General features: G+C 50.3%; 2 protein-coding genes across 5 annotated transcripts in view; both read right to left on the reverse strand.

Annotated features, from left to right (window-relative positions):
* DNAJC18 (DnaJ heat shock protein family (Hsp40) member C18) overlaps window positions 1-648 on the reverse strand; it is a 44,378-nt gene extending 43,730 nt beyond the window's left edge. For both annotated transcript variants that reach the window (XM_084637285.1, XM_084637286.1), the window contains exon 1: window positions 566-648. In XM_084637285.1, coding sequence (XP_084493411.1) covers window positions 566-602 — 37 coding nt within the window. In that variant the 5' untranslated portion in view covers window positions 603-648. The remainder of the gene's footprint in view (window positions 1-565) is intronic.
* Window positions 649-11,640: 10,992 nt separating this feature from the next.
* ECSCR (endothelial cell surface expressed chemotaxis and apoptosis regulator) overlaps window positions 11,641-26,249 on the reverse strand; it is a gene marked incomplete at its 3' end in the record, with an annotated part of 48,740 nt that continues 34,131 nt past the window's right edge. For 2 of the 3 annotated variants that reach the window (XM_084636673.1, XM_084636671.1), the window contains 4 exons: window positions 23,202-23,315; window positions 22,522-22,620; window positions 17,474-17,510; window positions 14,930-15,050 (listed from right to left, as the gene is read on the reverse strand). In XM_084636673.1, the coding sequence (XP_084492799.1) occupies window positions 14,930-15,050; window positions 17,474-17,510; window positions 22,522-22,620; window positions 23,202-23,315 (371 nt within the window). Of the gene's footprint in view, window positions 14,060-14,929; window positions 15,051-17,473; window positions 17,511-22,521; window positions 22,621-23,201; window positions 23,316-26,249 lie in introns of those variants that run through there. The other variant, XM_084636672.1, reaches the window with a different exon arrangement.

The raw sequence follows: 26,249 nt of genomic DNA on the forward strand, positions 1-26,249 counted from the left end.
AATATTCAGTCTAATGGAAACATCTTTTCACATACAAAAATCCATGAAAGAAAAAATTCATCTTTCATCACAGCATTATCCATGGATTATCCTTAATGGGGGTCTTTTCTGTGTGTGTGCTATATCTGAGAAAAACATTACACAAAGCAAGTAATAGAGAAAACAAAGGAGAAAGTTCACCAGTTATATCAATAAAGCAAGAACCAAATACACATTGCAAATTAATAATAGTGCAGAACGATATAAATGCTGCATGGACTGAAAACTACAGCTTCAGGGCTAGATTGCACAAAACGGAATGCAGAGAAAAATGCAATGCAGCTTCAGGCCCTAGGCCCTTCCTCAACCCCCATAATAACCTCATCCCCACTCCCTCCCCAGCCCCCAGCACCCCCTCCCCACTCCTCTCCCTGCCAGCACCCTCCCCTCCCTGCCCAGCCCCCACAGTGCCCCTCCCCGCTCAACCCCCCTCCCTGCCCAGCCCCCACAGTGCCCCTCCCCACTCCCTCCCCGCCCAGCCCCCCGGGCTCCCTCAGCCGCTGCCAAGTGCCGCGGCGCTCGCTACCTTCGGCCCAGCGCTCCCCGCTGCCCAGCCCCGCCATGTTGTTCGGGGGGAGGAGGGGGCTGGGACAAGAGCGGGACCCGGCGTTACTGCGGCGCAGGCAGAGGGGGCGTGGCGCGGGGCCCCCTGGGTATTGTAGTCCTGCCGCTGGATTACATTACCCAGAGGCTCCGCGCGGCTGGGGGCAGGGAGGGCGTTAGGCGCGTGGGGTGCGAGTCCCCTGCCCTCGCCGTGAGCGAGTGGCGACGTCATCGAAATAGGCGGTGGCGTCACGGGAACAGTCAGTAACGTCATGGAGACTCTGTAAAATCAACCCCCCAGCCAGCCACCAGGTCTGTGGCAGCAGGGCAACAGCCCGCCTGGTGCTGCCCAGCGCCTGTCCCTCCCCGCCGCTCGGCGAAGGCCTCAGCCCCGCGGCTGGCCCCGCCATGGTGGGAGACCTGACGTGGGCCTGCGCCCTCCAGGGCAGCTCCTCGGGGCTGGCTGCGGCTGGTTGTTCGGAGCATCCCCTCCGCTGGCACTGGGCTTTAGTACAGGTTTAGTCTCGTACAGCTTGGCTCAGAGGAGGCTCTGCCCGGCAGCTCTCAGGAGCCGAAGTGAGCTCCGGTGTGGTAGCAGTGCTGTTATTGTCACTGTGTACGCCCGCAAAGCACACAAGGCCTAGGGGGCCTCACGGTCCTTTGAATGGCTGACATCCTAAAACACAAGTACAACAGGAGGAGGGCGGGGGGAAGGCGTCACAGGTGACAAGGGCAGTGGCTGGCACATATTGGTAGATCCATTTGCTTTTGGGGTGGGGAGGTGCACAAACTCTTTTCCTCTTGCAGTCTTCATGGCAAAAGTGGATCTTGAAGGATCTACATGATGAGAGGGTAGGGTGGCCACTGGTGCCTCCACAGAATACAGGACATCCCCTTGGCTGTCCCTGTTGCCACCTGCGTGATCCCCCCTCACCAGTGTGACCTCTCACGCACAGTGCATGCGAGGTCATGCCGCAAGGAGGACACCATTTTGCAGAATGCCCTGCTCCCACCTGCGTGACCTAGCATGTGGCTTGCTGACGGGGGCAGAGCAGTGTGCTCTGCAAAATGGCGTCCCCTGTGCATGATACTGGAAACAATCGCATCCAGTTTTATATCAGTGCTGGACAGGGCAAAAACAGGACTGGACAGCTTGAACCTGGACATGTGGCTGCTTGTGAGAGGATAGTGTCATAGGCCTTGTCTACACTACGAAATTAGGTCAAGTTTATAGAAGTCAGTTTTGTAGAAAGCGTTTTTATACAGTGGATTGTGCGTGTCCCCACACAAATGCTCTAAGTGCATGTAGTTGGCGGAGTGTGTCCACAGTACTGAGGCAACCTTCGACTTCCGGAGCGTTGCACTGTGGGTAGCTATCCCACAGTTCCCGCAGTCTCCGCCACCCATTTGAATTCCGGGTAGAAATCCCAGTGCCTGATGGGGCTAAAACATTGTCGCAGATGGTTCTGGGTGCATATCGTCAGGCCACCCTTCCCTCCCTCCCTCCATGAAAGTAAGAGCAGACAATCGTTTTGCGTCTTTTTTCTTGAGTTACCTGTGCAGACGCCATACCACGGCAAGCACGGAGCCTGCTCAGCTAACCGTCACCGTATGTCTCCTGGGTGCTGGCAGATGTGGCACTGCATTGCTACACAGCAACAGTTTATTGCCTTTTGGCAGCAGACAGTGCAGTATGACTGGTAGCCGTCGTCAATGTAGTCCAGGATACTCTTTTAACTGACCTCAATGAGGTCAGGGGTGCCTGGGCAAACATGGGAGTAACTCTGCCAAGTCATTTCCCTTTTAAGTTTCATCTCATGGCGATTCGTCTCATTGTCTTTTAATCTGCAGCCAGCAGAAGACAATGGCCAGCAGTCATACTACACCGTCTTCTGCCGAGCACTCAGGTGATGACGATGGCTAGTGGTCGTACTGCACAGTCTACTGCCAGCAAGATGTATAAAGATAGATGAAGTGGATCAAAACAAGAAATAGACCAGATTTGTTTTGTATTCATTTTCTCCTCCCTCCCTCTGTGAAATCAGCTGCCTGCTAAACCCAGTTTTGAGTTCTATTCTTGAGGGGGCCATTCTGTTTCTCGCAAATCCACCCCCTTTGTTGATTTTAATTCCCTGTAAGCCAACCCTGTAAGCCATGTTGTCAGTCACCCCTCCCTCCACCAGAGCAACAGCAAACAATCATTTTGCGCCCTTTTCCCTGGATTGCCTGAGCAGGAGCAGACGCCATAGCACAGCAAGCATGGAGCCCATTCAGCTCACCACAGCAGTTATGACCATTGTAAACACCTCGCGCATTATCATGCAGTGTATGCAGAACCAGCACCTGAAAAACCAGGCGAAGAGGCGACTGCAGTGCGGTGATGAGGACATGAACTCACTTTTCTCTAAAACCGCGTTCCCCCACGATTTGGAGATCATGGTGTTAATTGGACAGGCTCATGCCATGGAACGCCGATTCTGGGCCCGGGAAACAAACACAGCGTGGTGGGACCGCATAGTGTTGCAGGTCTGGGATGATTCCCAGTGGCCTCGAAACTTTTGCATGCATAAGGGCATTTTCATGGAACTTTGTGACTTGCTTTCCCCTGCTTTGAAGCACAAAAATGCCAAGATGAGAGCTGCCCTGACAGTTGAGAAGCGAGTGGCAATAGCCCTGTGGAAGCTTGCAACGCCAGACAGCTACCGCTCAGTCGGAAATCAATTTGGAGTGGGCAAATCTACTGTGGCGATTGCTGTGATGCAAGTAGCCAATGCAATCACTGAGCTGCTGCTATCAAAGGTAGTGACTCTGGGAAATGTGCAGGTCATACTAGATGGCTTTGCTGCAATGGGATTCCCTACCTGTGGTGGGGCTATAGATGGAACCCATATCCCTATCTTGGGACCGGACCACCAAGGCAGCCAGTACATAAACCGCAAGGGGTACTTTTCAATGGTGCTGCAAGCACTGGTGGATCACAAGGGACATTTCATCAACATCAGTGTGGGATGGCCGGGAAGAGTTCATGATGCTTCAGGATCTCTGGTCTGTTTAAACGGCTGCAGGAAGGGATTTACTTCCCAGACCAGAAAATAACTGTTGGGGATGTTGAAATGCCAATAGTTATCCTTGGGGACCCAGCCTACCCCTCAATGCCCTGGCTCATGAAGCCGTACACAGGCACCCTGGACAGTAGTTAGGAGCTGTTCAACTATAGGCTGAGCAAGTGCAGAATGGTGGTAGAGTGTGCATTTGGACGTTTACAGGGTCGCTGGTGCAGTTTACTGACTCGCTCAGACCTCAGCGAAACCAGTATTCCCATTGTTATTGCTGCTTGTTTTGTGCTCCACAATCTCTGTGAGAATAAGGGAGAGATGTTTATGGCAGAGTGGGAGGTTGATGCAAATCGTTTGGCCGCTGAATATGCGCAGCCAGACACCAGAGCGGTTAGAAGAGCACAGCAGGAAGCGGTGCGCATCAGAGAAGCTTTGAAAACCAGTTTCATGACTGGCCAGGGTACTGTGTGACACTTCTGTTTGTTTCTCCTTGATGAAAACCCGCCCCCTTGGTTGACTCTAATTCCCTGTAAGCCACCCACCATCCTGCCTTCGATCACAGCTCGCTTGCAAAGGAAATAAAGTCACTATCATTTAAAAAACATGTATTCTTTATTAATTGGTTATAAAAATACGGAAATAACTCACAAGGTAGCCCGGGTGGGGTGTGGGAGGAGGGTAGGAGGGAAGGAAAAGGCCACTTTAAAACTTGTTGAATGACAGCCTTCTGTTGCTTGGGCTGTCCACTGGGGTGGAGTGGTTGGGTGCCCAGAGCCTCCCACCCTGCGTTTTTGGGTGTCTGGGTGAGGATGCTATGGAACTTGGGAAGGAGGGAGGGTGGTTAAGCAGGGGCTGCAGCGGCAGTCTGTGATCCTGCTGCCATTCATGAACCTCCACCAGACGCCGGAGCATGTCCGTTTGATCCCGCAGTATCCCCAGCATTTCCTTATGTCTCCTCTGATCTTCCTGCCGCCACCTCTCCTCACATTCATCAGCCACCATTCTGTACTCTGCTATTTGTGTCCCTCTACACAGCTCTGTCAGTGCTGGACGACTACATGAGCTCAGAGAACATGTCATCGCGCGTGCGTTTTTTTTTCGCTGCCTTATCCGAGATAGCCTCTGGGATGGAGGAGGGAGGCTTGAAACATTTGCAGCTGCTGGAGGAAAAAAGGGAGTGAAGTATTTAAAAAGATACATTTTAGAGAACAATGGCTATACTCTTTCACAGTGAACAACACTATTCACATTACATAGCACATGAGATTTTGGTACAAGGTCGTATTTTGCATCTTATATTGAGTGCCTGCGGCTTTGGTGTTAGAGAGCATACACACAGGGCCGAGCAACAGAATTCGGCTTGCAGGCAGCCATGGTAAGCCATAGTCTTTCGGCTTCATAACAGCCCCCTCCTTTCCCATACCAAGCAAAGCCTGTTGAGTTGGCCATTTACTGCTGCAGTTTTCCTGTTAACGTGCAGCAGCGGAAACCAAACTAACCCCCTCCCCGCATCCAATTCTCTGGGATGATCGCTTTTCCCCTCCCTGCACCGCCTGACTGGTATCAGGGAAGATCCCTGCTAGCCAAACGCGAACAGCTCAGCACCAGTGGTCCCCCTTCCCACCGCGTGGCTAACTGCAGGGAGGATTTATTTTCAGCCACAGGCAAACAGCCCAGTAGGAACGGCCACCTCTGAATGTCCCCTTAATCAAATTCCCCTGTTTCAACCAGGTTACCATGAACAATATTACTCTCCTGAGGATAACACAGAGAGATAAAGAACGGATGTTGCTTGAATGCTAGCAAACACCGGGACCGTACTCTGCCAGGCTTTGTCATGCAATGATACCAGATTACTTGCTACTAGCATGGCGTGGTAAAGTGTCCTACCATGGAGGACAGAATAAGGCTGCTCTCCCCAGAAACCTTCTGCAAAGGCTTTTAGAGTACCTCCAGGAGAGCTTCATGGAGATGTCCCTGGAAGATTTCCGCTCCATCCCCAGACATGTTAACAGACTTTTCCAGTAGCAGTACTGGCCACGAATGCATTCCAAGTCCTCAGGGCTACTTAATCATTAAAAAACGCTTGCTTTTATAACATGTATTATATTTTAAAAGGTACACTCACCAGAGGTCCCTTCTCCAGTTTTGTTGGGTTGGTAGGGTATTTCATTCAGGATGATAAAAAGATCCTGGCTGTCGGGGAGAACGGTGTGCTGTGTGCTCTCCCCAAGCTCGTCCTCCTCCTCGTCTTCCCCATCTGCAAAATCCTCAGCCATGGCGGAGAGTATCCCATCCTCGGAGTCCACGGACAGGGGGGGTAGTGGTGGCGGCTCCCCCTAGAATTGCATGCAGCTCAGCGTAGAAGTGGCATGTCTGGGGCTCTGTCCCGGAGCGTCCGTTTGATTCTTTGGTTTTCTGGTACGCTTGTCTGAGCTCCTTAAGTTTCACGCGGGACTGTGTTGCATCCCTGATGTAGCCTCTGTCTCTCATGGCCTCTGAGATTTTTTGAAATGTTTTGGCATTTCGTCTTTTGGAATGTAGTTCTGATAGCATGGATTCCTCTCCCCATACAGCGATCAGATCGAGTACCTCCCGTTTGGTCCATGCTGGAGCTCTTTTTCGATTCTGGGAATGCATAGTCACCTGTGCTGATGAACTCTGCATGGTCACCTGTGCTGATGAGCTCGCCTGGCCAAACAGGAAATGAGATTCAAAAGTTCCCGGGGCTTTTCCTGTACACCTGGCCAGCGCATCCGAGTTCAGAGTGCTGTCCAGAGCAGTCACAATGGTGCACTGTGGGATAGCTCCCGGAGGCCAATACCTTCGAATTGCATCCACACTAACCCTAATTTGAAATGGCGATGTCGATTTCTGTACTAATCCCCTTGTTGGGGAGGAGTACAGAAATCGGTTTTAAGAGCCCTTTATGTCGAAAAAATGGCTTCATTGTGTGAACGGGTGCAGGGTTAATTCAGATTTAATGCTGCTAAATCCGATATAAACTCATAGCGTAGACCAGGCCATAGTGTATCAGCTTGGGAAGGGCATTCAGTGTGTAGGGACAGCATGGAAGAAAATGCAGAGAAAGTTGTGGGAGATTCAATTAAATGGGGCAACAAAACTGGCATCACTGAGAGTGGAGGAGGTGGGGAGCACCACAGTAAGAGACAAGGTCCCATAGGTAGAGAGGAGCAAGTCACAATTAGCTTGATTTTGATGTAGTGGAAAAGGAGGTAATAAGTGGTGAGATCCAAAGAGGAGGGTGACATGTTAAGAAGATCATTTTGGCAGCTGCATTTTATACAGCCTGAAGGGAGCTAAGTGAGTGTCAGTGAACCTAGAGATGAGGTTGCAAGAACAGCCCAGGTTGCAATCAGATGGGCCCATCAGTTTCTCTAGGCTGGATGATTCAATATTGTGGTTCTCAAACTTGTTCCTATTGTTGACCACTTCCTCAGACAGATGCCCTCAGAGACCAACTTCCCTCATAAACTTCGTGGCCTCATTCCACACTTTTATTTGGAGCAACTGTACTGCTTAGTTACATGACCAAATTGTATTAGGGCAATATGTAGGAGGCTGAAAAGATGCTGAAAGAGAAGTCAAAGAGGTAGGTGGAGAAGACAGTATCTTGAAAGCCCAGTGAGGGTAGGATGCCAAGGAGGGAATAAATGATAATGTCAAAAGCAACAGAGTAGAGGGCCTGAGGTTTGGCCAGAAAGAAGTCATTAGAGACCCTACTGAGAGTAATTTCTGTAAAGTGGGGATGTCAGGAGACAGACTGGAAGCGATCCAAGGCAGAGCTGGAGAATAGGAAGTGAGTTAATTGGTTGTAGACTGTGTCTTCCATGAGTTTAGAGATTGAGAAGGGGCAGTAGGACCCTAGGAACAATTAGCATGAAGGGACAGGTTTTCAGAGGTACATGTGCACATGGTTTAGGGCAGGGGTGGGCAAACTTTTTGGCCTGAGGGCCACATCAGGGAATAGAAATTGTATGGCGGGCCATGAATGCTCACAAAATTGGGGTTGGGGTGTGGGAGAGGGTGAGGGCTCTGGTTGGGGGTTCGGGCTCTAGGGTGGGGCTGGGGATGAGGCATTTGGAGTGTAGGAGGGTGCTCTGGGCTGGGACTGAGAGCAGGGGGTGGGGATCGGGGCTGGGGCTGGGGTGTGGGAAGGGGTGCAGGTTCCAGCTGGGGGTGCGAGCCCTGGGGTGGGGATGAGAGGTTTGGGGTGCAGGAGGATGATCCAGGCTGGGATCGAGGGGTTTGGAGAGCAGGAGGGGGATCAGGGCTGGAGCAGGGGGTGGGGGCGTGGGGAGAGGCTCAGGGGTGCAGGTTCTGAGCAGTGCTTACCTCAAGCGTCTCCCGGAAGCAGTGGCATGTCCCTTCTCCAGCTCCTACACGGCGGCACAGACAGGTAGCTCTGCATGCTGCCCCATCCACAGGTACCACTGCAGCAGCTCCCATTGGAGCGCTGGTGGGGGCCATTGGAGCACATAGGACCTGGAGTGGGCCCATGCCGCAGCTTCCGGGAGACACGTGGTGCGGCCTCCTACCCTGTGCCCTGGCTGGAGTGCCAGAGCAGAGCCAAGCTGTGTGGTGCAGCCCCCGACCCAGCGCTCCAGCTGGAGTGCTGGAGCGGGGCAAGCTCCAGACCCTGCTCCCCCGTGGGAGCTCACGGGCTGGCTTAAAATGCCCCACTGGCCGTAGTTTGCCCACCCCTGGTTTAGGGGCTAGAAGGAGAATTCTTGGAATTTGACCCTCATATTATTCAATATTGCAAACATTTTTACACTTTTCATTTTCAAGGTGACCTACTGAGATGGGGGTCTAAGGCAGCTGGGCAGCAGAGTCTGCACCCCAACAATGGGTGGCAACACAGGGTCTGCACCCAGGAGAACTAGGAATTAGGAATAATGACCCTGTTCTGCCCAGACCCAGTTAGTTTAAGAGCACATGGAATCCAGGCATTGGGGTTCACTCACAACAGACTGGTGTCTGTCCAGAGAGGGGGACTGGATCAGACTGTGACAACCAGAATTTTCAGTGGGACAGAAGTTCCGTTTTCCCATCAGCTCCAAACTATATGTTTTTCCCTTTCCTAATTTTAAAGAAGAGTTTGGCAGGTTATTTAATAAACATCCTTTGTAGTCCACCTTTCACACACTTTTAAATTATGAAACTAATGGACATATTTAGAAACTCAATCAATAGTTACTTGTGAAAACATTGCATTTATTATTCCATACGCTTTATTATCTTCTTTAAAACCCAGCTGCAGGTCCATAATTGGCATCAGCATGTTTCAATCCTGCATTCTCCAGACTACATCCTTAAATCACCCTATGAAATTAAACCAGGCTAAATGATTGTGCCTGATTGATTGGTGCAATGGAGTATATGTAAGAATACATATATTAATTCTGTCAGTGAAAATTAGATTTATTTTTCTTTCACTGCCATCAATGTTTATTTGGAGGATCAATACATCTTGATGTTCACCTCAGAAGAAGTCAAGATTTGCCTGTTGTGCCGCATGTTAAATAAGGCATTTTGAAAAGTCTGTTCCTTCAGGCTACGGAGCAAGTTAACTTTGTTAGAGCGAGTCATGAGCGTAGGCTGGGCAGAGAGGAATGTACAGTTATCAGTCCTGGAATCTGGGCTTTAGAATGTTACCTTGCAAAATATAGTGGCTGAGATTTTCAAAGCTACCTAAGGATTTGGAGGATAAATTCCCCTTTCAATCAAATGGAAACTGGGGATCCAGATCCCCTAGGTGGCCTTGGGAATCTCAGCCAGTGTAGGTGTATTTTTTTAACTCAAGGGATCGGCACCCGGATCTGGTCACCTGTGTGAGCAACCTGGCATGCCAAGCCATACCCCAGCTACTGCAATGCATCCTCAATCATGCTGCATTCACTGCATGTGTAGTTAGAATTGCTGGGGGCACAGCACTTGGTTCTTTGTGCTGCAGGAAGATGAGCTGCTCTATGATTCTGTCCTGAGTGAATTGTAGGAGAACTTGCCTGTCCTGAGCAACTGGGGAGAATTGTGAGAAGGCATTGGAGGACTATCAACACTGGAGTTAAGGGCGCTGGCCCACTGAGCACCAGGGCCTTGGTGTGGGCGAACCGAGCATCAGGCCAAGCCGCCGGACCCCCTTCTTTTGAAGGCTCTCCCGACCAAGCTGCTGGCCCCCCGAGCACTGGGCCGAGCTGCCAGTCCCCACCACACTGAACCACCCCCTTCCAGCACCAGGCTGACCCCAGCGCCCATCCGAGCCGCCTCACTCCCTGTCAGATGCCCCCGCTCGCCCACCGCTGGCTTGCCGCATCCCTCTGCACTCCCCCTCCCAAGAGGAGGAGGGATGTGGCGAGCAGCAGGGACTTCCGGAGGGCGGTGGTGTAGTGGAGGACTAACCGGCAAGCAGCAGCAGGGGGCAGTGAGGACCTTGGGGAAGAGGCGGGGCCACCGCAGCCCTGGTGTCCAGCGACGGGTCAGCAGCAGCTGTCCAGCGAAGACTTAGCCTTCCCTGGCCTATTATACCCACCGCCCATGACTGGAGTGATTTAGCCTGCGTCCTCGCTGCGAAGTGGGTGGGTGACCAGCCCAAGTGAAAGCCTCACTCAGGCTTTAGTCTATAGCCCAGCCAAGTCAGCAAGCCCAGGGTGAAAGCACCACTATACCTGGGTATGGGAAACTGGCACAATGCTCTTCTGCTGACAAGAGCAGCTCTGTGGCGGATGGAAGGAGGGAGACGTGCAGGGAGCTGGGCACTGAGGCGGTGAGACTTGGATGCTGGAACCCGGGGGGGGGCCCTGTACTGACCCAGGGCGCCTTTCGAATGACCTAGTGCTGGTGCAGAGTGGCTGAAGCGTGGAAGGGTCAGCTTTGTCCCCAGGAGCGGGTAGGCTGAAAAAGGAGCTAGCCCTAGAGGATGAGGAGGAAATCCCACTCTGACAGCCTGCTGCCCGCCAGCTGCCCCACTGAAGAGGAGGAATGCCCCTCCAGAGCAGGAGCAGGGCATTGGCTGCAGGACATCGGACTGGCTCTGGGCTGATCGCCGGCCCCGGGGTGGGGCTAGAAAGAGTACACTTGCCCTGAGGCCTGTGCCTGGCTCTTGGTTGTACTATTGCAGGGATTGGGGGAGTTGTGTGCGTGCCCTCCAGAAAACCCCCCAAATCATCTCTGGTGCTGTTGGAGGGCTTGTTGTTTCATTGCTGAGTGCAGTGCTTGTTCCTGGGGTTAGTTCCTGCCTCTTCAAGGTTGCAGAAGGGAACCAATGTGTTTAGGCCCAATCAGAGGCAAGTGCAGAGGGGTTTCAGGATCCATTTAACCAACTTTGGGGTGCCCCAACTCCACTGGGGTAGGTGGGTTTTGTCTTATCCCCTACCTGTTTATAACCCATAGCCACACAGTGCCACTTTGCTGAGCTAGGGCCTTTGTGAGTTCTCTGCTGGCTACGTTGAGTGGAGGTGCTGTCTGGCCTCAAGGGGATTTCTGCTGGGGTTACCTTAGGCACCTTAGTCATCTGGGTATTCGTAGGTTCTGTGGTGCTCACCCATGAACCTTTTTGATGTCTTGGCTGCAGGAACCTTATCTGGATTAGGCTGGTGTGCTACCCAGGGAGCCAGTCACAAGAGTCTGGGCTATCCTCGAGGATTATCATGTGTTACCTGGCTGGAGGATTCCTTAGACAGGCCAGGCTGCTCTGGGGAGCCAGGTGTTACACTCTGATGCACTCCAGAAGAGCAGTCTCTAAACACAAGGAAACGGAAGCAGGGCCCTCAGGTAGATGGTTAATCAAAACATGTAACAACTGTGAACCAATTAGATCAAAACAGTCCAAACAAAATTTAACTGCAGTCCAACTGGCAGGAATGTAGCAGCACACCCCAGGAACTGGAACACTGAGTTCAGGAACCAGGGAACAAACAGGAATGGGACCAGGAAGGGAGCAGGACGCAATAAGCAGGAAGGCAACACGCATACACACATGCCAGGAGACAGCATACTTTTGTTATTGTCTCTCTTCTATATCTCTCAGATCACACTGGAGACTGCAAGGGCACTGGATGTACAGCTCAGCCTTAGCCAACACAAGCAACAAAGGGTGAGACCCTCTTGTAAATAATAGTAATTCCTGTTATTAAAGGTGAACTAACAGAACTTTTGAAATTAACCCTATCCAACTCTCCATATACATCACACAGGAGCCAAAAAAAAAAGGAGCAAGTCTGACTTACAAAGTTCTTTGCATATCATCTTTAACAGTGCACAGTGGATTAGGTTGTAGAACATCCCCAGATCCCTTTGAAAGTGAGGAAAATGTAGGAGGTAGGTACAATGTAATTCTACCATACCAGGAGGCTGGGAAGTTGAACAGGTCATCTGTGCTATTACCAAAAGTGTCCCAGGATCTCTGTTCTATGTCTTGCCCAAAGGATACCACCTCCAGCATGCTCAGTGTTCAGCACTGACTGCAGGTGGAAGGAGCAGCCATCAATATAATTTCCTGCAGCACTTTTCATCTTCCTTGGAGGGCTCCAATCTACATACTACCCTGGCTCAGCATCACTTAGCTTTTGAAAGTTCAAAACTCTGGAGGTGGTCTGGTCACAGACATGTTAGCAAAGAAACGTCTGTGTTAAACCTGAGGTACCAGTGCTCAAACATCACAGTGATGATCATGATATAAATGCCTAGGCAGAGAATGTCATTGATGTTTCCTGTTAAGTGTTGTATAGAGAGTGTAACAAGGGTGTGGTGTGTTGCTTTTTGGGCCAGGGAGCACCTGGCCCTGTTGTGGAGGGCAGCCCAGCAGGCAGGTGCTGCGGATCAGCTGACCCAGCTGGACAGCAGCTAATGATTGGGTCTGATTCCCAGCTGAGGGATATCACTGAGGGTCCAGGAGAGAGTTCAGTATACCCTCTCTGGTGGCTACAGCAGAAGGCTCTGAGGAGCAAGCAGACCCCCAGGTTGGAGGAGATTAGACCCATTTGCTACTGGAGGCCAGTCTCAGTCAGAAACAGGACTTGGTTGTGTTGTTATTCCACATTTCTTTTTGTGGGCTGAAGAATAAATAGAGCCCTGAAGAAAGGGCTAAAATGTAACTACATGTGGCTGATTGTTTGTCCCAGGCTGGTGTTCAGGTCGACCAGTGTATACTGATTATGTGCCAAGGTCTCTCTGCCTGTGGTCTGGGTCTATGCTGAAGTTAGGTTGACCCAGCTGTGTCACTCAGGGGTGTGAAAAAACTCACACCCCTGAGCAAACTAGTTGAGCTGTAGCCAGTGCTAGGTGACAGGATTCCTCTGTTGACCTTACTACCACCTCTCAGGGAGGTGGATTAACTACGGTGACAGGGGAATCCCTCTGGTTGTTGTCAGTATTGTCTACACTGAAGTGTTACAGTGGAGCAGCTGTGCCACTGTAGCATTTTAAATGTAGATATAGACTTAAGTATGGTGGATTGTTGGAACTGTTAGGAACCAAAGACTGGCAGAAAAGAGAGAGCTGCATTCTGTTAAAGTAACTTTACTTCTGTTATTCCAAGTAATTGAATCCTTTTATCTGAGAGATGTTGCTGTCCCCATTCAGAAGGGATCAGAGCACAGGCCTGTTGGAAGCATCATATACTCCAAGACCACATTTGCTATCAAGGAAGGGTTATGGCTATTCCCTGCAGGGAGCATACTGTAGTCACAGGAACATGCTAATCTGCTGGTTGAAGTTTAATTTGTAGTAATTTATAATAAAAGTACTTTGCACCTCTCCAGCAGCTTTCATTCATGGATCTCCAACTGCTTTCCAGGCATTAATTGATGTAGCCTCACAACACCCTTGGGAGGTAGGTAAATATCATTCCTGTTTTAGATAGGAAAACTGAGGCATGGAGAGGGACTTTCAGCAATTATGCCTCAATTTAGCAAAAGCACTTCAAGCCTGATCTACGCCTGCTGAAGTTAATGGGAGTCTCTCTGTTTGTTTCAGTGGGCTTTGGATCATGCCTTTCAGTGCAAAGCTGAACTGGGTCATTTGTGATCAGCTGTGGGGCAAGCCAATGATTGTCTGGCATGGATGCCAAAGAGTCATTAAGGGAGTGGTCTGTGTCATCGGTGAAGCTGTAGGTTGTTTGGCTCTCCTCCCCCTAAGAGCTGCTAGAACACGCTGCAAGTTTGTGTGCCTATCAGAAATATAGTTAGAACATGAAACATTGTGAGATGCTGGCTCTGGCTGGAGAAAACTCTTATAACCTACATGGGGTTACTGTGCTTGATTTTAGAGTACATATATTGATTGGAAAGGATGTAATAACTTATAAAGGAAATGTCACCCCCTGCCAAAATAGAAAGTCAGTGCAGATTGGCTAGTAGTGTTTCCTCCTGGCTCCTGTCATGTCACTGTCTTCATAACACCTACAAAAGAACCAAAACATGATGCATCAGCAGGCTTTCTTGGCAGGCAAAAGAAAACAAGCAAAGTATCCCTAGGGACTAACCCTTGGAGAGCCACTTGGGAACTCTGTCCATCCCTCCAACAATCCCAAATGCTAGACCAGGTGTCAAATAGTAAGCCCTAGGGAAGTGATGGCCCAGCTGTTGTGGGAGGGCATATATGTTAATGAAACAATATACTGCAAACACCAATCACAATACATCATACCCACAGTGGGAGCTGGGAGCAGGGCTCTGGCAGTGATCCTTGTCTCTCAAACACAGATCTCTACCTCCAGCTAAAGAAGACCTTTTTTAGCCCATAGTGGTAGTCCCTTTCCAGTGTGTTGTCAGCTGGCCTCTAGATGGCAACGTAACCCTCACTTATACCCACAAAGACAGACAGTACATTCCAATGGGGCTTCATAGGACTCAGATATTACCAGCAGGAGAGTGGGGTGGGGGGAGAGAAAACCTTTTGTAGTGATAAACGCCCATTTTTTCATGATGTGTGTATAAAAACAAACATCTTCTGTATTTTCAACAGTATGCATCCGATGAAGTGAGCTGTAGCTCACAAAAGCTTATGCTCAAATAAATTGGTTAGTCTCTAAGGTGCCACAAGTACTCCTTTTCTTTTTGCGAATACAGACTAACACGGCTGGTACTCTGAAATAGGACTCAGATAGTTCAGGTAAGCTTTGGATAAGCACCCAAATTCGTCCATGCTCATCTGAACCAACTCAGACCTATGGAAGTTTGCATGAACCTGTTTATTACTACCTTTCCGGTGGATTAAGAAAGCAAAGGGATCTTCTGCCCACGGAGAGAAACAAAATCTTAAGCAATTCTCTAAAATGCAAGGCTAGAAAGAGAAACCTTTTCCGAAGAGGGGTAACTCGTACTGTTGTTCGTGCTTAAGTTCTTCATGGAGATCAGAGTGATGCTGTCCTTGACTGTAGCAGCAGAACAACTGCCAAACAAGAGAAGGTGCAGGCCAATTATTGTCTTTGGAACATTAAAGCAACTGTCATAAGAGGAGAGGTTTCTCATCACAATCAGAAAAGGCTAGGGAAAAGGATGGCTCAGTGGACCAAGACTAGCTGCTAGAGCTTTCCCCCTCTTGGTTGCTGGTTCATTTCCAATCCACAAAGAAAGGTGCCCAAGCTATAGAATTCAAATTTGGATCTGGCACTCCCCATAGTTATGGGTAGGAAACAGAGGTGAAAGTAAGCCGGTACGCCCCCATATGGCGTACCGGCAAGAGCCGGTGCACTGTATTGGGGTGGATTGGCTTCCCCAGGCGCAATTTAAAGGGCCTGCTTCTCCTAGCAGCAGTTGGAGCCCCTGGCCCTTTAAATTGCTGCCAGAGCCCTGCTGCCGGAGCCCTGGAGTAGCGGCGGCGGAGCTGGGGCGGTGATTTAAAGGGCCTGGGGTGGTAGCGGTGGCTGAGCCCTGGGCCCTTTAAATCGACCCTGGAGCCCCGCCGCCGCTTCCCCAGGGCTCTGGCAGGCTCCAGGGACTGATTTAAAGGGCCCGACGTGGTAATGGTAGCCGGAGCCCTGGGGAAGCGATGGTAGGGCTCCGGGGACGATTTAAAGGGCCCAGGGCTCGGCCACCGCTACCGCCCCGGGACCTTTAAACCGCTGCCAGAGTCTCCGGCTGCTGCTGTTGCCCCGGGGAGGGGGAAGGAGGCACTTGCCGGTACAGGGTGGTCCAGGGCTGGCTCTGACCTCCCCAGCCCTGCCCTTTCCGCCTGAGGCCCTGCCCCTTCCGGGGGCCAGAGCCGGCTCCAGCCCAGCCCCGTACCGGTAAGTCCCTAGACTTACTTTCACCCCGGTAGGAGGCATCTGGATTAATGGATCCAAACTGGATCAGTGACAGAGAGCACAGTCCTGTGAAATTTCTATCTGAACTTGGAATCACTGTTCTGGTTTTGACTCATCTCTTCTGCTATAAATGAAAGTTCTTCTCATCCGATGTCTCCTCAGTGGTCTCAAGTTGTGGTTTCAAACCAATTCCTAAGTCGATAAATGTTCGTGTAACAAATCTATCAGCACAATTAGCACCATCGTTGGCAGACTCCGTGAAGAGGCCAAAGACACAATGGGTAGAGTGCCTGAATTACCCTTTCACTACATGGTCCTTCAACATCGTGGTTGAACACATTGCTAGGCATGGGGAGTCTTGCCCTGAGTGTCGTTCATGCTGTGTCTGTTCTGGGGCTACACAGTGGCATTCAGCCTCCAGGGCTTTGGCAATCACTAGGTCAGGGGTAGGCAACCTATGGCACGTGTGCCAAAGGCGGCACATGAGTTGATTTTCAATGGCACTCACGCTGCCTGTGTCCTGGCCACTGCTCTGGGGGCTCTGCCTTTTTAATTTAATTTTAAATGAAGTTTCTTAAACATTTTAAAAACCTTATTTCCTTACATACAACAATATATATATATTATGGACTTATAGAAAGAGACCTTCTAAAAACGTTAAAATGTATTACTGGCACGCGAAACCTTAAATTAGAAATAAATGAAGACTCAGCACACCACTGCTGAAAGGTTGCCGACCCCTGCATTAGGTACTGATTGTGTTGTACAAAGAAGCTCCAGGAACATATGGTTTTAAAGTAGCAGCAGCATTCAAGGGTATTTCTATCGTTTGTGCTGTGGAGGAGCGTGGAAAAAAGTGAGTCAGGTAGAGGCATCCTTTACCTTTACTCTGTTGATTCATATTGGATTGTCAGACCGTTTAGAGAAGGGTGGTCCAGTGTCTAGGGCACTAGCCTATGACTGGGGAGACCTGAATTAATTCCCTGCCACAGACTTTCTGAGTGACCTTGGGCAAGACTCTTAGCCTCTCAGTCCCTCATTTGTAATCTGGGAGTAAATACCTTAAAGAATGTGAGGTGCTCAGATACTGTGGTAATGGGGCGTGTCATATAAACTTAGTCTTTAGGACCACTCCTGTCTCAGTGAAGATGCTTTCAAATTTGGGGGCCTAAACGTAGGCATCTAAGTACAGGAGTTAGGTACCTAAATATAAGTAGGCTGATTTCCTGAAGGTGCTGTGCTCCCACTGGCCTCAATGCATCTCAGAAATTCGGTACCCATATACGTGGCTCGAGATCCAGTTTTTCCACTAACTCCATTGGGGGCAGGATCAGGCTCAGTGTCACTTTTCACCTATCCCAAAGAAATATCATAACATCCCCCTGCACTCCAAATGCACTAAACATTTCCCCTCCCTTGCTAGAGTGAGTTTTGAAGAAAAAAAAAAAAAAAAGAGATCGGTCCATGCTTAGAGCTTGCAGGTGCTATGGGAATACGAATAAGTGATAATAATCCCTGATGCTTCATAGTGGCCATGAAGAAAGCCGTGATTGCCGAGCAGCCTTACCTTTCTGATACGACGGAGCTCCCCGGTTTCTGTTTATCTGTTGGGGGGGGGGGGAAACAAAGTTGATGCTGGGTGAAAAAAAAAAATCTATCAATGAGCAAAGCGAGAGTTATTCAGAATGACCCTAGTAGTGTCGTAAATGGCCATCAATGGAATGCAAAGCCTCTGCCAGGCATTTCAGCCCTGGTTAGAGAAAACTGTATAAAGCTGAGTGAGCTGAACAGCGTGCTGATGTTTGCCTTACTGGTTTCTTTTCAGCCTTTTGGCTAAGATGATGTGTCCTGTTGGTTGAGCTGCTTTGCCCCCTAGTGGACAGTGCTTGAGCTGGAATATAGGCTTTACCAGGAAATCTTATTAAGATGATCAATTTATTTGAGCATAAGCTGTAGCTCACGAAAGCTTATGCTCAAATAAATTGGTTAGTCTCTAAGGTGCCACAAGTACTCCTTTTCTTTTTGCAAATACAAACTAACACAGCTGCTACTCTGAAACTTATTAAGATGATGTTGACGTAAAAAGAAAACGGTACAGAGTTTAAGCATAGACGTTTCTGGTTATCAGGGAATAAGGTACAGATTATCAAGGGGTGCAAAATTCGGTTTAGGAACAGGTGGTGTAAGGAATACATAATCTGCAATCTCCCCGCTTGGGGGTAAAAGTTAAGGGGTCAAAGTACAGACATTGAGATATGGGGGTATGTTGTTCATATAATGGCTGTGTTCAGGTGTGGAGTATAATGAGTGGATACGATGATGAGGATGGATTTACCCTCATTTGGTGGGATTTAATGTTCAGTGAGTTTATGGTTCCAGTTCATATGGTCCAATGGAAAAAGTCTCTCAGTCCCTTTCCCATAGTTGATGCATGATGTCGTACCGGCTCACGCCTCCTGGTACTGTCGGTGGCCGGTGATGTGTTCGATGTAGATGTCCCTGGACCATCGGATGGTGTCTGAGACCATGAGGCGCTGCATGAGCCGTACGTAGAGTCGACTGATCCCACAGGTCCGCAGCACACGCTCGTTGCAGGGGTCCCAAGCACCCTGGGCTCCGACGATCAGGGCATCCATCTGCACCTCGTAGCCCTTCGCTCTCAGGGTGTCGGCCAGGGGGGCGTATTTTTCCAGCTTACGAGCTCGGGCTTCGCGGAAGGCTGGAGTCCTGTTCTCAAAGGAGACCGTGATGTCGACAAAGATGATCTTTTTCTGGGCCTCGTCGGGGACTACCACGTCAGGTCGCAACTGGCTGTCAGTACCGGGGATGGCGCAGTTCACGGCGACCTCCCCAAGGCGCGGTGCGATGGCTTTCACCAGGTGGTTCTGGATGGCGTTGTGGCGCAGCTGCCAGGCTCTGGAGTGGGTGCACAGGACATGGGGCAGGGTCTCGTTGGAGTAGCCGCACTTCCTGCAACGCTTGTCTCGGTTCCCATGGTGGACGGCTCCATTGAGCGGGACGCAGTTGAGCCGGGCATGGTGGATGAACTGCCAGTCGGCGAAAGCCGCCCCCAGCGAGGAAGTGGTTGCTGGCGTCCCACTTACTGGTCAGTTCGAAGGCTTTACCCTGGTCCGGTTTACGCTTCAGGGTTTCCATGTACAGTGAGTAGATGGCTGCCTTCAGGGTCCTTTCCAGCATGCCCCTGGCGCTCGGGGTGACGATGGTGTTGTCGTCGGACCTGATCTGCGGCACCAGGACTCCCAGCTCCTGGCGCTCCTCGCACCACCCCCAGTGGCAGCCGATGCGCTTCCCCAGGCGAAGCATGGCATTGCGAGCACGGGACCACAGTGAAGCGATGTCGCGCCCGTCCCGTCCGAATTCGCCATCCAGGGAATCGCTCAGGAAGGTGGTGATGTCTTGGTTGTATGGGGCTCTGCCGATCCACTTCTTTGTTGCGTTATGGATGGCGTTTGCTGCGATGTTCCATCCCATGGCGTCGGGACACATCAGGAGGTGGAAGACGTGGGTGATCACCGCAGTGTCACACAGGTCACCCATGCGGGGGACATTGGCACCGCCATGCCTGTGGGTGATGTAGACCAGCTTGTTGCTGGCTTTCTGGGGAAGGAACAGCCACTTCTTCACCAGCTGCCGGACGATCTTGTCTGCCTTGTTGAGGGGTACCTTCGCCACGGCGAATCCCCTTAGGGTGAACGAGATGCGGGGTATAAGGAAGGTGTTCGGGGCGTTTATCTTCTGCCACGGTGCTAGCAGGGAGGCGTCAATCTTGGCGGCATCCTGCAAGATCTCCTGGATGGTGTCCTCGGGTGTCTGCCAGACACGGAAACCCATTGGCGTGCCGAGGTGCTGGTACGTCTGCCCCTCTGCCAGGGGGATGATGGGCTTGCCCTGGATCTGGAATCCTGTCGTCTGCACCGAGTCCCTTTGCTGCCGTCGATGTGGAGAGTTGCGCACTTCTTTGCATTGAAGTGAAGCCCCATGCAATTGGCAGCTCGACTGGTGGCATCTAGCATACGTTGGAGGTTCTCTGGGTCGTCCGTGGTCAGGACCAGGTCATCCGCGTAAGCCAGGATGCTCATCCTCTCACCGTGGAGGTTGAAGCCATCTGTGCCATTGGAGATCGCTCACAGCAACAGCTCCATGGCGAGGTTAAAGATGACGGGGCTGAGTGGACAGCCCTGCTTAACTCCGCTCCGGATCGGGATCTCGGCGGTCTCCCCTTTGACCGAGCGAATGGTGGTGCTGCATCCCTCGTACACCTCTCGGATCACATGAAGGAAGTTCTCTGGCATCCCAAACTCCAGGAGCGTGGCAAAGATGTGGTGGTGGGGTGTGGACCCAAAGGCGTTAGCCAGGTCGAGCCATGCTGCCGTGCACTGCCTCCATGCCCTTCTGGCCATTTCGATGGTGGTTTGGAGGACAAAGTTGTGTTCATAGCAGCCCTCGCAGGACATGAAGCCTTTCTGGATGGAGCTGATGGCTCCCCCGCTCACCGACCGCTCCGTGATCCTCGATGCCAGGCAGCTGGCATAGAGCTTGTACATCATGGAGCAGAGGGAGATGGGCCTCCAGTTGCTGGGGTCATCCTGCTCGCCCTTCTTGTACACCAGTACCATCTTGGCCTTCACCCAGGAGCTGGGAGTCGGGCAGAATCGCTTGCACTGGTTGAAGAGCGTGGCAAGGACCAGGCAGCCGGGATCTCACTTTTTCAGGAGGCTGTAGGGGATGCCATCTTTCCCAGGAGTGGTGTTTTTTGTTTTTGAGAATCTGGCCATTACTTCCTTGGGCGTATAGTCAGTTTCCAGGACACCTGCTTCGTCGACACGGGGCAGGGGGTGGAGGCACTCTGGGCGCTGCGTGTCATTCTGGGCTATGCGGTCAAATACATCCTTGAAGTAGCTGTAGAGACGCTTAGATGGGATCGTGCAATAGGGCAAGGGCCCATCTAGGATCTCCCTCATGGCCTTGGAGCAGTTTACCCGGTACAGCTTTTGCATCCTTGAAGCCGCTGATGGATCGTAGTGGCGGCTGGCGTCTCTACTTCTGGTTCCCCTGGTGGTGGTGGTGTGGTTTGGAGCAGGCGTTCTGTGGGCAGGCGGGGCGTTCTCCTGGTTCAAACTTCTCCTGGGTGTGATTTCCTCAGACAGTTCTTGGGTGAGCCTGTCTATGAGGAGGTCAAAGTCGTCAAAGGAAGCTGCCGCTTGTAGCTCCTCGGTCCAGGCAGTCTGCCACGGAGTGGCAACCCTCACCATCGGCTGCTGGCCCTCATGGTCCTCAACCTCGTCTGGTGCAGGCTCAAAGCCTGCGTGGTCGGCCTGCTGTCTATCTCGTGGGTCAGGATTCCCTTCGGTTGGGTGCTGGGGCGGGATCTCTGGTGGGATGCTGGCGTTGCTAGCGGTCGGAGAGACGCAGTTTGGCTCAGGGGTTGCTGGGACACCGCTGGTCCTTCTAGAAGGGGCTGCTGCCTGGGCGGTTGCTGCTGGAGCGTGAGATCTCTCATAGGCAGCGTCCCACAGAATGGACTTGGGGGCCGTGCTGGGCCGTCTGGCGATGAAGACTAGGTGCTTTGCTGTGGCTGCGGGGCTGGTTCCTCCAGTAACGTCTGGAGTTTGTAGGGCAATCTGGGGCATGGCGCTGGCTCCTCCGGTGGCTGGAGCTCACAGGGCGGTCTGAGGCTTGGCACTGGCTCCTCTGGCTGCTGGAGCTCATAGGGTGGTCTGAGGTGTGACTCTGGCTCCTCCGGTGGTTGGAGTTTGCAGGGCGGTCTGAGGGGCGGCGCTGACTCTTCCGGCGACAGGATCTCAAGCAGCTATGCGCGGTGGGGCGCTGATCCTTCTGGGGACCGGTACATGCTGGACAGGTGGCAAGGTAGCACTAAGTCGTCTCAGTATGGAGATTTGCTTGGCAACATGAGAGGGTGAGACGGGCCTCCTGCTGACAAGGACCTGGGTAATGTTCCCCAAAGCAGCAGGTACCTTCTCGATTGCAGCCTCCTGTTCCATTGGCCTGGCGACGGGGGCAGGCTTCTTGATGGCAGCTCGCAAGGTCGGTTTTCTTTGTTGAGGCTCTACAAATTCAGTGCAAAAATCTGTGCTAATGCAACGTGGAGCAAGAGGTTTAAACCCAGTAAAATCTGCAAATTGCACTGAGGCAGCTCCAGACTTACCTCTGTCCCTTATATGTGTAGGGTAGGACTTGGTCTTTCAATATACGTTCACACTGGATTGTTTTATTTACATAGGCAAAAATGACTCCTCTCCACTGCATTACGTTTGATTTTGAAAGACAAAGCCATTTTTAATAAAAGCATCTTAAGCTCATTCCCCTCCCCCTCTACTCAAAGTGGCCAGATCAATTTTTTTGCTAATTAGTGGGGGTAAAGCGGAAGAGGGAAAGGAATAATTCCAGGATGAGACCAAACATGGACAGTTTTGGCCTACAAAGACTTTTTATACCAAAATTACATCGGCCCAGTTCTGAAGCCCATCTGTGACTGAAAACAGGGATCTGGACCAGAAATGCCATTTAGCTCTGGATACAACCACCCTATAGAACTGCTGGAATGACTGTAACAACACAAGCATATGCAAATACCTTCTGCATCTTTGGAACGGTTACACTTGAATCTCAGACTGACCACACTGGCCAGGACGATAACAACAACTACCAGAATGACTATGAAGCTGATGACACCTGAGCAATGGAGAAAAGAATAATTAGTCAATGTTAATGTAACGGGTCTGTTTGGGGCCCAGTGTAACTCCTACTGAAGTCAATGAGTTAGTCCTGTTGACTTAGAATCATAGAATCATAGAATATCAGGGTTGGAAGGGACCTCGGGAGGTCATCTAGTCCAACCCCCTGCTCAAAGCAGGACCAATCCCCAATTTTTGCCCCAGTTCCCTAAATGGCCCCCTCAAGGATTGAACTCACAACCCTGGGTTTAGCAGGCCAAAGCTCAAACCACTGAGCTATCCCTCCCCCCCACTTCTATGGGACTTGAATTGCATCCTTAAGGAAAAACATTAAGCAGATTTTTATTTCTGTTGTAATGAACACCAAAGTGTATTGACCAGAGAAGTGATATTCCCTAGAATGAGAAACCTCTTGCTCTTTTGTCTTCACTGGTATTTTCCTCAAATGACAATACATCTTGACTTCCAATGAACCTTTAACCCAAAAGGCTGAGTTTACTCCTGGTATAATCCTACCAGGGTTGAAACCAACTGCATCACCAAGCTTCGCCTCCACGTCACCAAAAGACAGGCCCTTACCAAATGCTGCCATCGTCAGGGCCGATTTCTCCTCCGTCGGGGCAGGGTCTGGGAGGGAAGGTCCTGTGCTCCAGTCAGAGGCAATGGTTGTAAAGGTTACTTGTTTCGAAGTGCCTGTGGAAAAGGTAGTTTTACTTAAAGACTTTCTACTCAGAATCCAGGGAGAATGTAATTCCAAGGCCACATTGGCAAGGTGCCTTCATTCCCCCAAAGAACATTTAGCCTTACTGCAGAGAGAGACTGAGCTGCTCCCAGTGAAGTCAATGCAAAATTCCCATTAGCCTCAATGAGAGCGGGACTGTATTTTGCAGTTCTGTGCCCCTTTTCATCAAAAGATCTACATGAATGAGTGAATGCTCACAACCTACCATTTACAGCTGGCACAGAGAGGCTGAGGGATTTGCGGCATGACACGTCTGCAGCAAGAGCCAAGTATAGAGCCCATACTTCCCAATTTCCATTTGTGTGCTTTAGCCACAAGACCAGCATTCCTCTCAGAGAACCAGCTTTCCTGCCTAGCTCAACCAACTGACCTTCACGCCTGAACAGTTCATCCCAAGGAAGGGAAACTTCTGTAGTGTTTTCAGGTTTTCCAGAGAGCATATGGGAACTATCAGACACACTGGTTAGCTCTCAAAGCCATTGCCATAAGCAGAGGCAGAGACACAGTGATGTAACAGCACCAATCCAGGATATGCTGTGCAAAGGGTTGTAACACCGTCTTTGGGCTTCTACACTGGAGCACAAACAGATTTAACAAGTGGAAACCAAAGGAGCTAGTCAGAAAATGGAATTTTTGTCCTGTGGAACATTCCAATGTTTAAACATTTATTTTCGTCCAAATCAAGACAAAAAAATGTTCACGGAATGAAAAATTCTGAAAAACTTCCATTTGGAAGTGTTGAAATAAAAAATGTTGACTTTTTAGTTGAAATAAAATGTTAATTTGAATGGAAATGTTTTGGTTCAAAATGTCACTTTGGAAAAGAGAAATTTTTAATGCCGACTGACATTTACCCATGGAAAATTTCAATGTAGACAAAACGTATTTCCCAACAACGCATTCCCCCGCCCCCCCCAAAAACCCCCAAACCCAAAACACACCGCCTTTTTGACTGAAATTTTCCAGCAGCCTTCAACAGCTGCCTCCCAGAGTAAAACTGTGCTGGAGGAACATAACTGGTAGTGGGATTATCCAGATTGCAGATGTTGCTGTACAATGGTTCTGTTAGTCATCAAGTTGTTTGCCTTGTGCTGAAATGCTGCATCTTCTAATTTATCCATGGTCACTAGACAACTGTCTTATAGGACTTTCTTTGCTACTCTGCTTGCTGAGCCTGGCTTGGGTACTTAGTATTTGGGAAATGTTAGATCCCACACCAAAAGCCTGGAAAAATGGAAATATCAGTAGCAACTCCATATTTAAAGTTGCACTGAGCTTTTACATAAAGCAGGATTCAAATTAAAACCAGGCTCTGTGATACCCTAAAGAACTATTAGCTTTACTGAGCACAAACATCTACAGAGATAGAACTAATTTACACATGCACTGGGTCTTGTGTAAAATCTGGAATGGACCCTTAAGAGGACAGGGGTGGACTTTGGTTGTTCCACAGTCTTGGGTTCAAAGCCCAAACTCAGGATTTAGAGCTCAATCCAACTCCCACTGAACTTAATTGGAGTATTTCCACTGACTTCAGGGTTGGATCGAGCCTTTACTCTGGGAGAACTCTCCCTGAAGTCTACAGGAATCTTGCTCTGAAGGGACTGCAGGGTTAGGGCCTATGTCAGAAGCATGGCAAAGGTCTTTCCAAGACATTACAGGGGGCATTTTACTCTCAAAGTGAGGTCATTCTTTTCACATTCAGACACAGTCCAGTCAGGGTGCATTGGTTGGATTTTGTCATCTGGTCTATACTGACTGCTAGGAGGACACCCCTGTTTATTCCAGGTGTTATGGACAGCCCAAGGTCAGACTATATTTAGAGCACTGGACCCCATAAACCAACTAGTTCAATCATAATGAATTCTTGTTTAAATTAAAAGTTGTTAAATAAAGGGACACAGCCTGTGCTCCCAATTCCCCTGGACTCTGGATCTGGATGAGGAAAACACAAGGCACGAGACTTGTCAATGGACAGTTTGTAGCGATTAAAAGAATTATAGACCAAGATGGAGGTAAATACTGGTTTTCCCTAACCAAGGTGGCACCCAGTGAAAAAGGGCTTTGTTTTTAGGCTTAACACCTTCCCCACCAAACAAAACGAAACCCCTACTGTGGTTGTACCCCATCCCCACCCCCTATTCCATGCTTTGAAGTTAGATAGAAACCATGGGGAAACAAGGAATTAAAAATTCCCCTGTGACTGATCAAAAACTTATCTAAGCCGTTTGCCAAGGATATTTGTGCTACTGACTGATCAGAAGGCTCAACTTTAATGCTGGCTGTGTGCCAGCTCACCAACAAAAGGCCGGGGGGAGGCATATTTTCATAAGTGTTTGTGACTAAGAGCACAAGTTCCACTGATCTCTCAGGATCATAAGTCAATTGAGGTGCTTTTGAAAATTCCACCCCTCGGCTGGCCAGCTGCCACCACCCTCCACCCCAAAGAGCTTCCTGAGCCTCTGCAGTGCCACAGTCCCCACCCTGCCACGCTGAATGCCAAGGTTGGGAACAAATTAGTGCAAACCCTGAACGCAGCAGTGTGGGAGAACGTGGTCTGAAGAGGCACCAGACAATGCGTGTCAGCGCAGGGGAGTCAACTGTAGGGCTGCCCTTTGTTTTTTAAAGTTCCTTGGGGAAACTGTCGCTTTCACTGAAACCTCCCACAAAAGTCAGCTCACAAGAGAACACTGCAAGCTGGAAAAAACTCTGCAGTTGTTACTGCATTCTTTCAGACGATTTTTTTTTCAACCTGAATTTAACCACAAACTTTCTTCCCAGTGCTTAATTTGTGCCAGGGCTTGCTTGGGCTGAGCCTTGGCACCTCTAGGCTTGGCAGTTCATAGTCCTGGCACCTCTAGCTTGGCAGTTCATAGCCCCGGCAC

The sequence above is a fragment of the Lepidochelys olivacea genome (assembly GCF_965140295.1).
Source record: "Lepidochelys olivacea isolate rLepOli2 genome assembly, chromosome: 8".
Lineage (NCBI taxonomy): Eukaryota > Metazoa > Chordata > Testudines > Cheloniidae > Lepidochelys > Lepidochelys olivacea.